Source organism: Xenopus laevis, chromosome 1L (assembly GCF_017654675.1).
Source record: "Xenopus laevis strain J_2021 chromosome 1L, Xenopus_laevis_v10.1, whole genome shotgun sequence".
NCBI lineage: Eukaryota > Metazoa > Chordata > Amphibia > Anura > Pipidae > Xenopus > Xenopus laevis.
In genome coordinates this window covers 26,596,374-26,609,446 of record NC_054371.1, presented here as the reverse complement: position 1 = coordinate 26,609,446, position 13,073 = coordinate 26,596,374, and the positions used below count along the sequence as shown (strand labels likewise).

Below are 13,073 nucleotides of genomic sequence, written 5' to 3'. Positions count from 1 at the left end.
GGGAAAAAGGAAGGTAGAGAACCCCCATCTGAAATTAGCAAATAACATAATGGAGAGTTCACAGTTATACAATCTTTGTGCTGCAATTTCTCAAGATTTCCATCCAACATGAAACTATTGCTTTAAGAATATTCCTTTTTTACCAATTGTCGTTCTGACTTTACCCAGATTAACAGTTGAATGCTCCCGTGAGCAGCGTCTGTACTATAGGTCATAGCCAATTACTGCTGCAAGTTCATAGTATGTTAGGTACCTAACCCTTGTGGGTGGCATTGGATAAAGAGGGGATAGTGGCCTGGCATAACCAAACATACTTTATTATTGACTTCTAGTAAGGGGGTAGCTTGATAACAGACATTTGAGATTACTATTATACTTCCTTTAAGTTCTGTAGTCCAAGCAACTCAAAATGAAAGCAAGCTGTTACATTCTGTATAAGGTATATTACTGGTATGGGACCTGGAGTTTTCCAGATAATGGATCTTTCTGTAATTTGGATCTTCATACCTTAAGTCTACTAGAAAATCAGATAAACATTAAAAAAATAGGCTGGTTTTGCTTCCGATAAGGATTCATTATATCTTAGTTTGGATCAAGTACAAGGTATCGTTTTATATTACAGAGAATAAAGGGAATTTTTTCCAATGTTGACTATTTGGATAAAGTGGAATCTATAGGAGATGGATAACGGGTTTCCAGGTAATGGATACCATACCTGTATATTGTAAATACAATACTGCATATACAGGTATGGGATCCACTATCCAGAAACCCATTATCCAGAGAGCTACGAATTATGGAAAGGCTGCCCCCATAGATTCCATTAATCAAATAATTCACATTTTTAAAAAATGATTTCCTTTTTCTCTGTAGTAATAAAACAGTGATCCCAACCAAGATATAAATAATCCTTATTGGCGGCAATACCAGCCTATTGGGTATAACATTTTTTTTAAAGATTATCTTTGTTGATTTTATGAACACAGCATGAAGTAAGAAAGACTGAAAGAGGAGGAAAGAAAAGGGAGATAGATAGGAGGGTGGGCATTCCCTTTATGCAATAGATTGTATCTTACCGTACAAAACCTGGTTAGCAGCTTTCATAGTCCCTAATTTATATGGCTGCAGTGTCAGTTTGTGATTTGTGTCCCAAATTTTCTTGAACTTGTCTGGGCATAAACGAGTTATATATGTCAGTGTGTGGCTCGAAAGAATGTCATTGATAATTTTCATCCAGAATGCTAGGGTAGGAGGTTCCAGGGCTTTCCCTGTGAGCAAAACAGCTTTCTTTGCATAATGTAAGAGCTGCTGTAAACACAACTTGTCACAAGATGAAAGGTAAGACCCTCTAGATGTCCCAGTAGGTGTCCGAATAGCTGGGAGTCCCAAATTGGTATTAATAAATGCAAGAATTGCAGTCCAGTATTGCTGAATTTTAGGGCACTCCTAAAATACAGTACATGCAAATAAGTATCACTCAGCATTACATTTGAAACACAAGTCTGGGTACCCTTGGTATATTTGTGCCAGCCTGTGTGGGGTCAAGTAAACTCTATTTAGGAATTTAGTGTGTACTGTATGTAACGATCCTTTACAGATATGTTCGTTTCCGGTATTTGTTCAAGAATGTCTTTCCAAGATCCTTCATCAAAGGATGGAAAGTCTTGGGCCAATTTATGACAACTATGGTTTATAGGATCAAAGTTATCTTGTAGCTGAATAGTGTAGAAGCAGCTTAGGGGTTTGGAGAGTTCTGGCCTATGTAGGTAGCATTCTAGGGTCGATTGGGTAGTGCGTGGGGCGCCCTCTGGGAATTGGGCAAAAATGCATGCTGCAATTGGAGGAATCTGAAAAGCATATTTTAATAAAAGTTATATAGCCCATATTCCTCTTTCAGTTGGGCAAACTGCTTGCTCCCTTGTTCATGTTTTTAGTAGACTTGAGCTATGGAGATCCAAATTACAGAAAGACCAGTTATCTGGAATGCTCTAGTTCCTGAGCAATCTGGATAACAGACCCCCATACCTGGACACTACTAATTATAAGATAAATATATATAAATATATATATATATATATATATATATATATATATATATTAATAACGTTTAATCTTCCATATTTTCTTTTTATAAGCCATTGCTTAGAGAACATTAGAAGAGGATACAGTTAGAGAGTCTTCACTTTCTTTTTGAAAAGGTATGATCTGTATTAAAGGAGGAGAAAAGTTGTCTTGCACTTAGGCACCCCCAAGTGATTGTATTTACTTACCTGAAACCCCGGGCCGGTGCTACTATCAGCCCATAGTTATTCCAGCAAGCACCACGGAGCAGTCTTCTTACAGGTTCTTCTTTCTTCAAATTTCCCGGGGCAGACGCATGCGCAGTAGAGCAAAATAGCCAACTTTTTTGTTAAAGTTCAGCTTTCTGGTCTACTGCGCATTCACAGCCGTGCAAAGAAGGAGGAAGACGTAAGAGGATCGCTCCATGGTGCTCACTGGTATAACCAATGGAGAAAAGGGGAATTACCCTCGCACACCCTGGCCGTCCGAACAACTGCGAAAACCAGGTGCTCGGTGAGGAATTGGCAGCCTCAAACGGATGCAACGTTTCGGGGCAAAAACCCTTTGTCAAGCTTGACAAAGGGGTTACGCCCCGAAATGTTGCATCCACAATAAACAAGCAAGGCTTTTCCTGCTAGCATTTTTCTGTTTTCTTCCTCTATGCTCACTGGTATAACCCCAGGTCGGTGCAGTTTTCTGCTGATAGGAGCACTGGCTTTCCGGTAATTAAATACAATCAATTGGGGGTGCCTAACATTTGGCACCCCCAAGCGCAAGATGACTTTCCGTCTCCCTTAAAGGGCATGTAAAGACAAAAAAATAAAACCCCATTTTTACTTTTAATGAAAAAGAAACCTCTCTCCAATATACTTTAATTAAAAAATGTGTACCGTATTTATAAGAAACCTGACTGTATGCAGTGAAATTCTCCCTTCATTTACTGCTGTGGATAGGAATTGTCAGACGGTCCCTAACTGCTGAGCAGGGAAACAATCCTTACTTCCCAGCCATGCAGAACTCAAGCAGCTTTATTTATGATGATCCCTAAGCAGCCCAGACCACACTGAGCATGTGCACAGTCTTAGTCTTGCAAAGATGTACTGTATAACAAAGTTACAAGATGGTGACCCCCTGTGGCCAACTTTGAAAGCATAAATTATTAGTTTGATTAGGCTTGTGGTGCAGTAAGTTCATGTTTATATTTAGTATACAAAATACAGCATTTATAGCCCTATTCTATTTTAGACTTTACATGCCCTTTAAGGTATGATACATTTCCCAGTTGTCAGCAAACATCTCAAATATCCAGTGAATTTAAATCTGCACAGCAGCATTATCAGGCATATCTGCCATCTGTAGAATTTAAGGCCTCCTACAGAATTAATATTAATTAGCACAGAAATTGAAATTAACAGCCTAAATGAAATCAAAGAGGCTAAATAGATGGAATAATAGATTATAGTATTTAAAGAAAAGAGACTAGGAGAATAGAGATTGAGAGAGGAGAGAATAATAATACTGAGTGGGGGCCCTGGTCTAAGGTTTTTGGGTGGACCCTGGTGTCCCAGTCCAACACTGAATAGAATTCAATGGGAAATTCCTGAAAGCTCGATGATAGCCTGAAAATACACCTAGAACATTTTCAGACTACAATTGCCTGAAAAACACCTGTACAGTTTATGGGAGACAGCAGGAGGGGATTTAAGTCATGGTGCCATGCTGAAAAATGCAACGGACAGTGCCACAATTTCGAAGTTTAATTTATATGGAGCAAAAATCATCTAAAACAGGAAGAAGCAAAGCAAAGCGTCTAAATATGAGCGCTAAAGCATTCTGATGGAATCCATCACAAGAGCTAAGGGGATGAAGTTTCAAATATATAATGGTTTCCATTATTTAGGGATCTATGGTAGCCAAAGCCACATGAGTGGTTGGGTATCACCCCTTCCAAGCACAAAAAGTGACTTTAAAAAGTCAATCATTTCTGTTACAATTTTAATCTACCCAATATTACACAGTGTTTCAGTCAACATACAAACCAGTAAATCAGAAACTTTACTTATGAGCAGTGTATAGATTTCATGTTCCATCTATCAAGAGAGGATGGCTGGGCAACTGTTACTTAAGATATATACGGACTCATAGTCATACAGTTACTTAAACATTACATCTGACTTTATCATAGAAAAGCAACTTAGATATTAGTATTCATTTTAATTTTAATGAATATACATGCTTTCCACATGCATTCTTTACAGTTTTTACCAAATCCTTTCAGCCTAACAATGCAGGTCCCCATCCCCAAATCCAAATCCCTCTACCTACAAGTTCAATGAGCAAGTTTAATGAAAACACTTGTGTGTTCTCAGAGTTTGGGAATACGTATTTTTCATTGGGATTGGGAGGTTTGAGATCATATGCAAACAAAAGCAAATCTGGTCATTGGACATTATGTATTTTAATTCCGACAGTGAACTTAAAACAGAAAATTATTTTTGTAACATACAATTAAAAGCGCCCAGACTTTGAACCAGAGTTACTGGTACCTCTTATTCAATACAAGTATATGACCAGTTATCTCAACCCCTTGGAATGGGGGTTTTCCTGAAATTCCTGTGCTTTGTTTCAGGGTAGGACCACACTGACGTTTTTGGGGCGATCCGCCAAAACGTTGATCCGACGCGGCACAACTGTCGGAATGCAGACGCAGCATGCAGTCAGACAGTCGTGTCGCGTCAGATCAATGATGTGACTTCATCCAACAATGCATTCACTTACCTTATTTCCGTCGCATGCGATATGTCGCAGCGTGCCGCATCGCGCCAAAAACGTTCGCATAGTTCTACCCTAAATCTATTTTGGCATAGCCCTCACCAATTGGATAGACGTTTTAAAGTTATAATACCCATCTCCCACCTCTTTCCTATTATTCTGAAAAGGGAGAGGAAGATGAACAAGTCCATAACCACATTCTGGCAAAATCCCAGCTTTGGGAAAGTCAATTTTGAGAGCAGGTTAAGGACTCTCCAGGGCTGCAGGTTGTCGGAGCATTCTGGATACCAGGATGCTGGATAACTGGTCCATAACCTGTAATTTGTACTGTTGCTCTACATTGGTAAAACGGGTGTGTGTTTGCTTCAGAAAGACTACTTTAGTTTATTCAAATAAGCAGCTGTGTAGCCATGGGGGCACAAATTTCCTTGTTATAGTTTATACAGGAGCAGTGACCAGCTCCATGTTGTAGCTCCCACCCTTCCCAGCTATAGTCAGGTGATCCCACTGGTGTCTAATAAAAGGGCAGCCAAGTTTGGGAGTTTTACTTTGAAAGCAGCTAGTAAGTTGCAGGTAAAACTTAGTCCCTTTGTAAAATGTATAATGAAGCAATAGAATTCTTAATGAATCAGATGAAAATTGAGTGTAGGACTGGCCAGATATGGGATGACTTTGATGTAGTTGTCCAGCTTAAATATATTGCAATATATGGACAAACAATCCCTGTTTTGTTTAAAGGGTAAGGCATTTTTTAGTAGCAGTATGCACAAAATGTCGCTGTCTTAAATATATTGATAATGGGTTTAGTGCAGAGGACTCTTGCATTTGTCTAGCCATGAGGGCACACATTCAAGCTGGGTAAAAAAGGCTCAGGTTACACAGCACATAACAGATTAAACACCATTGTGTTAGACAGAGCTTATCTGTTATGTGCTGTGTAACCTGAGCCTTTTTTCCCCAGCTTGAATGGCTGCCCCCATGGTTACACAGCAGCTTGTTTATATAAACTATACTAGTCTTTCTGAAGCAAACACATAGCTTTTACCAGTGCATGCTAGCAGTATATTATATGTTAATTACTTTAAACGCTTTAATTTTTTGGTGTTACTGTTCCTTTAAATGGCAAATGCAATTCTAAGGGAAACTATCACAGAGCGCTTATACATGTTCCTATGTGCATTTGCTCCACCCGTTTACCTGCGAGACCACAGCCATCTACAATACTCCCAACACTAGTCTGCCAGAGATATTATTATGGAGGAGTCAACCTTAAAAAAAAAATATGTCAAATGCTTTATAGCCCTTTTCTCTGGTTTTGACATCAAAGCACTATCTGCTCATTAAAATGTGCGCAAACAGTGTAAAATTAAATGCCAGTAGAGGGGTTCATTTTTAGCACAAGACATATTTTTATGTTACTGCCTCATGAGGAATCCTAATCCTCCACTCAGATGGCAGGGTGTTTTAGCTACTTGTGGTTAAGATGTTGCCCAATGACAATGAATGGAGAATTCAACCCGTAATAATAAAAAAACAAACCCTCCCCTTACCCTGGGTAGACCCCCATCCCTCCTAGCCCCCCCCCCCCCGGGCAAATGCCCCTAATTTTTTTACTAACCCCTCCGTGCAGATTCTGGCCTCGGAGTTCACGGCAGCCATCTTCTTTCTTCGGTCTTTTTCTGAAGCTTTCGACGCATGCACAGTGGGAGTAGATTTCCGGTCCTGAACCACTGCGCATATGCCAAAAGTCACGAAATTTTTTTGGAAATTGTGACTTTCGGGGCATGCGTAGTTGTTTGGGACGGAAATTTACTCCAACTGCGCATGCATTGAAAATGCCGTCAATACACAAAGTCTACGGGAGAAGAAGAAGAAGATGGCTGCCATGAACTCTGAGGCCTGAATCTGCATTAAGGGGTGAGTAAAAAAATTAAAAGTATTTGCCTGGGGGGGAGGGCAGGTAGGCTGGGGGGGAGGAGTTTTTTGTTATTACGGGTTGAATTCTCCTTTAAGGTTGAATCAGAGGTGTGACGGGTAAGTGCTCTTACACACAAGCGGTTTTTACTGCACTCCCCTGTGTTGCACTTTCTTCCGTTCAGTCGCAGGGGAGCTCAGGAGTAGACGCAGTCAATTATTGTGAAGGGGGGTGTACTCACACAGACGCATGTAAGCGCCAAACGCAGGTTGGGACACAGCATGTTGCATTTTACCTGCGTTCGGCACATACATGCATCTGTGTGAGTACAGCCCCCTTCACAATAATTGACTGCGTCTACTCCTGCGCTCCCCTGCGGCTGAACGGAAGAAATCGCAACGCAGGGGAGCACAGGTAAAACTGCTCGCGTGTAAGAGCCCTAAAGCAGTTCCACATTAGTTAAAGGCAAATCATTAAGGTAAAAACGTGATAGTTTCCCTTTAGACTTTATGATTTTAACCAGTGTGTGCGGAAACTCATCCTGTGAATGTGCCACTGGGCAAAATGTAAGTTACAAACCAGGGTGGTTGTGAAATGAAACAGACAAAGTGTACCACAACCTGGTAACCTAGAGCAGCCATTTTTTAACTGCACTAGACCAGTAAAAAATGTTTTAAAAAGCTGCAGATTGGTTGCAATGGGTTTCTCCAAGGGGCATATTGTACATGTTGCTTTATAAGTGCCAAGTTTTAGATCTAGCATTTCAAATGAGTGCCAAAATGCAATGAAGTAAGAAAGTAAAAAAAAAAAAAACCAGCATGCAGATGGGCGCAAACTGTGGGCCTAACACAAAATATTAAATATACTCAGGCAATGAAATGGAAGAAAATGAAACATAAAGCCCAGTGCAAAACAAATATTTTTTTTATTACGTCATTATTAATATTTTTATATATTTTAAGAAAACAGAACTATAAAAAAAAAACACAACAGTTTCCCCCAGGTTTTGTAAATCATGCTGAACATGCAGGGTTGCACAAAACATGACATTAAAAAGACCAACATTCACAGTATGACACTGGTCACTGGTTAGACGTGCAGGAAATGACTGGACAGGAACTAGATCACACGTACAAACATTCAGTGCAGTATTGTGTACATTCTTGTGCCGATTAGTAACCTTTCCTAATTAAGGCATTGGATTATTGGTTACCCCCCAAGAAAGCAGAATTCCCGCAATATCCAAGTGCTTCAGTGCTTACACTAGTAAGCTAGTGCTAAATGTATTTAATTCGGGGCTGAAAGGAAAGCTCTCCTCCAGCAGACAGTTTACAGATAGATTCTCTTACTTCCAGTTCTAGAACTCTGAATTCTAACAGCTCATTCTGGTCCCTTGCATCCTGGATTTCATTTTTCATCTGTTTTTCTTCCAGTTCAATTCTGAAGAGCTAAGAGAAACAAAGAAAGTCTGAATGGGTCATGGTTGCAATGACTTGCGCGGGGCCATAATGTCAATGAATGTTTTCATCTGAAAATTTGTTGTGACATGGGGGGTGGATATGCCAGAAAGGTTTCTATACAGACTGCTGTTTGCAAGCAATGATCAATAGGGCTCATTTAAAAACTGGCAAATTTGCACCAGGGCAGTAACCCATGGCAACCAATCAAATGTTTACTTTGATTGTTGAACCTGCAGCTGCATGAGAATAGCCAGCCATTGACTGGTTGCTATAGGTTACTGGCCATGAGCAAATTTGCCCAGTGTTTATAAATTAGCCCCAATGCCTTAAAGGAGAATTCAACCCTTTAACAAAAAAAACCCTACCCCACGTAGACCCACCTCCCTTCTACCCCCAGCCTAAATGCCCCCCCCCCAGGGAAATGCCCCATACTTTTTATATTCCACTCAGAGCAGATTAAGGCATTGAATTTCCACGCAACCATCTTCCGGATCTTCAGTAAGCTGAGTGGGAGACCCGTGAAGCGGCGCATGCGCAATTGGAGCGATTTACCAACGACAACTGCGCATGCGTAGCAATGGACGGAAATTACAGACACGCCGACCCAGAAGATGGCTGCGGTGAACTCCGATGCCTAAGTAAAAAGTTAGGGGCATTTCCCTGGAGGGGCAGTTAGGCTGGGGGGAGGAGCGTCGGGGGGGCTACATGAGGTGGGGGTAGGGTTTTTTTTGCTAAAGGGTTGAATTCTCCTTTAAGGGGGAAACCAATATACATGTATGGGATCTGTTATCTAGAAACTTGTTATCCAAAAAGCTCCAAATTATGGAATACCCATCTCCCATAGACTTTAATCAAGCCAAATAATCCAACTTTTTGACAATTATTTCCTTTTTGGAAGCAAAACCAGTCTATTAGGTTTAATGTTTACATGATTTTCTAGTATACAAGTTATGAAGATCCAAATACGGAAACCAGGCACCGAGCATTCTGTACAATGGCAATTATAAGGATGGCACAAAACAGCTAAAAATAAGCAAGTCTTAGACCAAGGATGGCTAACTGACAATCAAGAGTTTTAACAGGTCCATAAGCCCAAGCATAAGTTGACTGAGCCCTTGAATTGGTCAGCCACGTCCTGCCTCTCCCTTACCTTCTCTAATAAATTCTGGTTCATCTTAAGAAGTTGCTGTTTTTCTTCCACCCATCTTGAATCCTACGGAAAAATATGGGAGAGAAACAGTTATTTATAATAATAGCAACAACTTTGAATAGAGCCATCAAATCTACGATGGATAACGATGGAACCTCAGCAGTTGGGAACTTCAACTTAATCATTTTTACAAAGCATATAGCATCACTAGCATTATCTTACCCCTGTGCCACCATTCTGTCCTAACATTGCCAGTAGCTCTATTTTACCAGTTCCTATAACACTAAATTCTTTAGAATGCTTTGCCATACCTGAATAAACAGTTCTAGAAGCTGTTTGTTTGGGATAGCAGCTGCCATATTAGCTAGGTGTGACATCACTTCCTGCCCGAGTCTCTCCCTGCTCACTTATAGATCTAGGCTCAGATTACAGCAGGGAGAGAGGAGCAAACTGAGCATGCTCAAGCCCTGCCCTGGAGGTTTAAGCTGAAGGCAGGAAGTCTGATACAGAAGCCCATGTGTACAAAATAGAAGGAAAGAAATGCTGTGTTTCTTTTGACAGAGTTCTCAGAGCAGCATTACTTTGAGGGTTTACTGTTGTATTTATATAGACCTTTCTGATAAAGTTTACTTACTTTTAACCTTTCCTTCTCCTTTAAGGACAACTCCCATATATACATGTTGGAAATTGCGGATAGCAAATTTTGCAAAAGGAAGAATTGTTAATCTGGACTCTGGATCTGCAAGAGCATTACTTCTTTACTTGGTTATGATGGAACAGACTACTCCACCTGTCCTAGGCATTTATGTCATATATTTTTTAATTAAGGGAGAAACAATGTCTTGAGGCATCTCAACTACGCTCACAGGGGTCTGGTCTACATTGACTCAAACCCAGGGATGAATTCATCTCCCATGAGCATTTTATTAAATGATCTAAAATGTCATTATTCGCTCCCACCCTTATGCGCAGTACAAGTTGGCAACAGTTACTTCTGGTATATGTGAACCTAAAATTAAGGATGTTAGGATTTGTGAGCAATGAGCTTCTAGGTGTTATGGCAGCCGCACCCAGCAGGACACAAACTGCACAAGAAGGATAAAAGAAGGATACCATCCAGTAAGTAGACCCAAAGCTCTTACCTGACCTCTCTCCGACAAAGAATTTTCTAAGTCTTCAATTTTTGCTTGGCATCGTAATAAGTCGGTTTGCAGCTGCTCACGAGTCTGAGGATGATATAAATTCATTAAAGTGATACGGGCGACCTTAGGAATCACAGGGTCCCATATAACCAAGTTTGCAAGGCCCTCCCACCCAGGAGGAGACCCAGCCAAAAATTAAAAAAAAAATAAACATACAGATATAGGCTTTAATTTCACAGTTATTTTGTATTGCTTATATTTGTAATTAGACCCTTGTGACTTGCAGCTTGAATGCTAGAGTAATTAAGACCCAGCAATCAGAGAACTGTTAAAATCCTCAAGCCTTGAAGCTGCACAATGCAAAATAAACCCCAAATCATTCAAAACACACCAAACAGATAGAAAGTGAAATATTTTAGAAGACCAGTTTAACAGTAGGTCAATCAGAGCACTAGCATAGGGTCACCAGTATCACAGTAGGCCCTTGGGAAATATGTTAATAAAACAAAAATGATTACTCTTGCTTCTCGCTCTGCATCCAACGTTCCCCCTACTTGTTCCTGAAGAAGCGCGTATGCTCTCTGTAAGGCTTGGTACTCTCGCGTTAGCTGGCGGAACCTTAAATCCGATTCTTCCTTAGGCGTGTTCTTCAACGAGAAAAGGATAAAATAAGTGACATTCCGTGCACTGTATATTAAAAGCAAAAAACATTTCTCAGCCATACTGGTATTCAAACAAATGGCTCTTTCATTTATCATATCTTTTGTTGCAATGAGCAATGAACATGTAACACATAGATATAACACATAGGGGCACATTTATTAAGGGTTGAATTGAAAAATCTAATTTTCAAATTACTCTCAAATTCGAATTGTGAATTATCCAAACTCGATTAGACTTTTAATTTAAATTTTGAGGTTTATCATACTATGGCCCTTTAAGAACTTTATACTTTTTAAACTAACTTGGGCTTCATCTTCTCTCACTTTTTAGGGGGGTGGCAGACCAGGCTACTGGGGGAGATTAGTCGCTAAGTGACAAATCGCATTTTCTTCGGGCGACTAATCTAAATGCCTTCCCCCCTGGCTAGAATGCATACGTGGGATGGCACTGGGAACGCTTTGTTTTCCGAAGTTGCCTCACGAGAAACTTCGGGCGACTTCGGAAAAGCCGAAGTGATTCGAGTGCTATCCCGCCGGCGATTTGGATTCTCCACAAACACATACAGAAATAATAACACATCCGTATGAACACTCACTCAGTTACAAAGGGAGAACCCTTAGTTGACATGGGCAGTGTACATGAAAGTCACAAAATTAGATGGTGTTAGAGATAATAATTAACCGGAAGATCGCACAGAAGACTAAGGAAGAAACGTCTAACCCGCAACTTACATCCTCTATGTCTTCTTCAGGTGTTGCTGGTGTCCTGTCCGTTTTATCTGTCGCGTAGGAGGTGACTGAAGAGGTTTCAGAATCCACGGATTCCTCGTCAAATCCAAAAAACGTCTCCACAACATGCCTCTAAAATGTTAGGGATAAAGGCAGCACATCAGCACGGAATTGGCTAGTCATTATTCATTATCACTATGCCTGCGTGACTTGCAACATTTCTGGACCTGACCCATATGAAGAAAAAAAAAAAATCTTTCATATCAGTGCGTTAGTTAGCCAACATGTATATTGCTGCTCTCTAAAGAATTGCCTCCAACCTTAGGCGCACTATTCTACAAAATTATTTTAATTTTCTCTCTGGTTAAAGTTGATAAATACACCATAGAATATTCTCTACCCAATAAAAAGACATTCCCAAGGTGTGTGCACCTGAGGAAGGAATTGGGTTACACACCTCCTTGAAACGTTGTGTATGGTGTGCAATTTGCGGTCATGCTGAACTATATGGAATAAATACACATTTTCAGAAGAACAAGCGAGTCTCCAAACATTTTTTAGTCAATGATTTACTGGTAGGAAGGTACCAGAATTTCCCCTTTGTGCCCCATTGTTTTTTGTTTTGTATTACGACATTCACAAGGCAGCAAGGCTAATCTTACTTATAGCAATTGTTTCTCCTCACAGCAACCAATCAAATATCTGATTTCATTATACTGTGAGCATAAGGCCAGTTAAAACTAGCTCTTGATTGGAGCAGAACAATCACAGAAGGACTGTATTCTGCCCTTTCCAAAAATCAGTATTGCCCAGGTCCCAAACATTCTCAGAATAGTCCCATCATTAGTATTAGGGATAATGAAGCGTCAGTGTTCAAAACTCATCACTGCATCTTCCAGCGAGCACACTTAGAAAAGGTCACAGAGATGCTGCTTTTGCTTTAAGAGAAAAGTTGATTTTCCGCGGAGAAGTGCCGGAAACTTCCTACCTGAACCTAGCGGGAAGTGGGGTACTTAAAAGGAGTTGTTCACCATGGAGTTAATTTCTAGTATGATGTAGAGATCGATATTCTGAAACAATGTGCCATCGGGTTTTCATTTTCTATGATTTGTGGTTTTTGAGTTATTTCACTTTTTATTCGGCATCTCTTCGGTTGGCAAGTTCAGCAATCTGGTTGCCAAG

General features: G+C 40.3%; 1 protein-coding gene across 9 annotated transcripts in view; it reads right to left on the bottom strand.

Moving 5' to 3' along the window:
* jakmip1.L (janus kinase and microtubule interacting protein 1 L homeolog) overlaps nt 1-13,073 on the bottom strand; it is a 102,767-nt gene that overhangs the window by 25,204 nt on the left and 64,490 nt on the right. For 8 of the 9 annotated variants that reach the window (XM_041579775.1, XM_041579769.1, XM_041579787.1 and 5 more), the window contains exons 9-13: nt 11,895-12,023; nt 11,019-11,147; nt 10,501-10,584; nt 9,359-9,421; nt 8,098-8,196 (exon numbers count right to left, since the gene is read on the bottom strand). In XM_041579775.1, the coding sequence (XP_041435709.1) occupies nt 8,098-8,196; nt 9,359-9,421; nt 10,501-10,584; nt 11,019-11,147; nt 11,895-12,023 (504 nt within the window). 9 annotated transcript variants of the gene reach the window in all.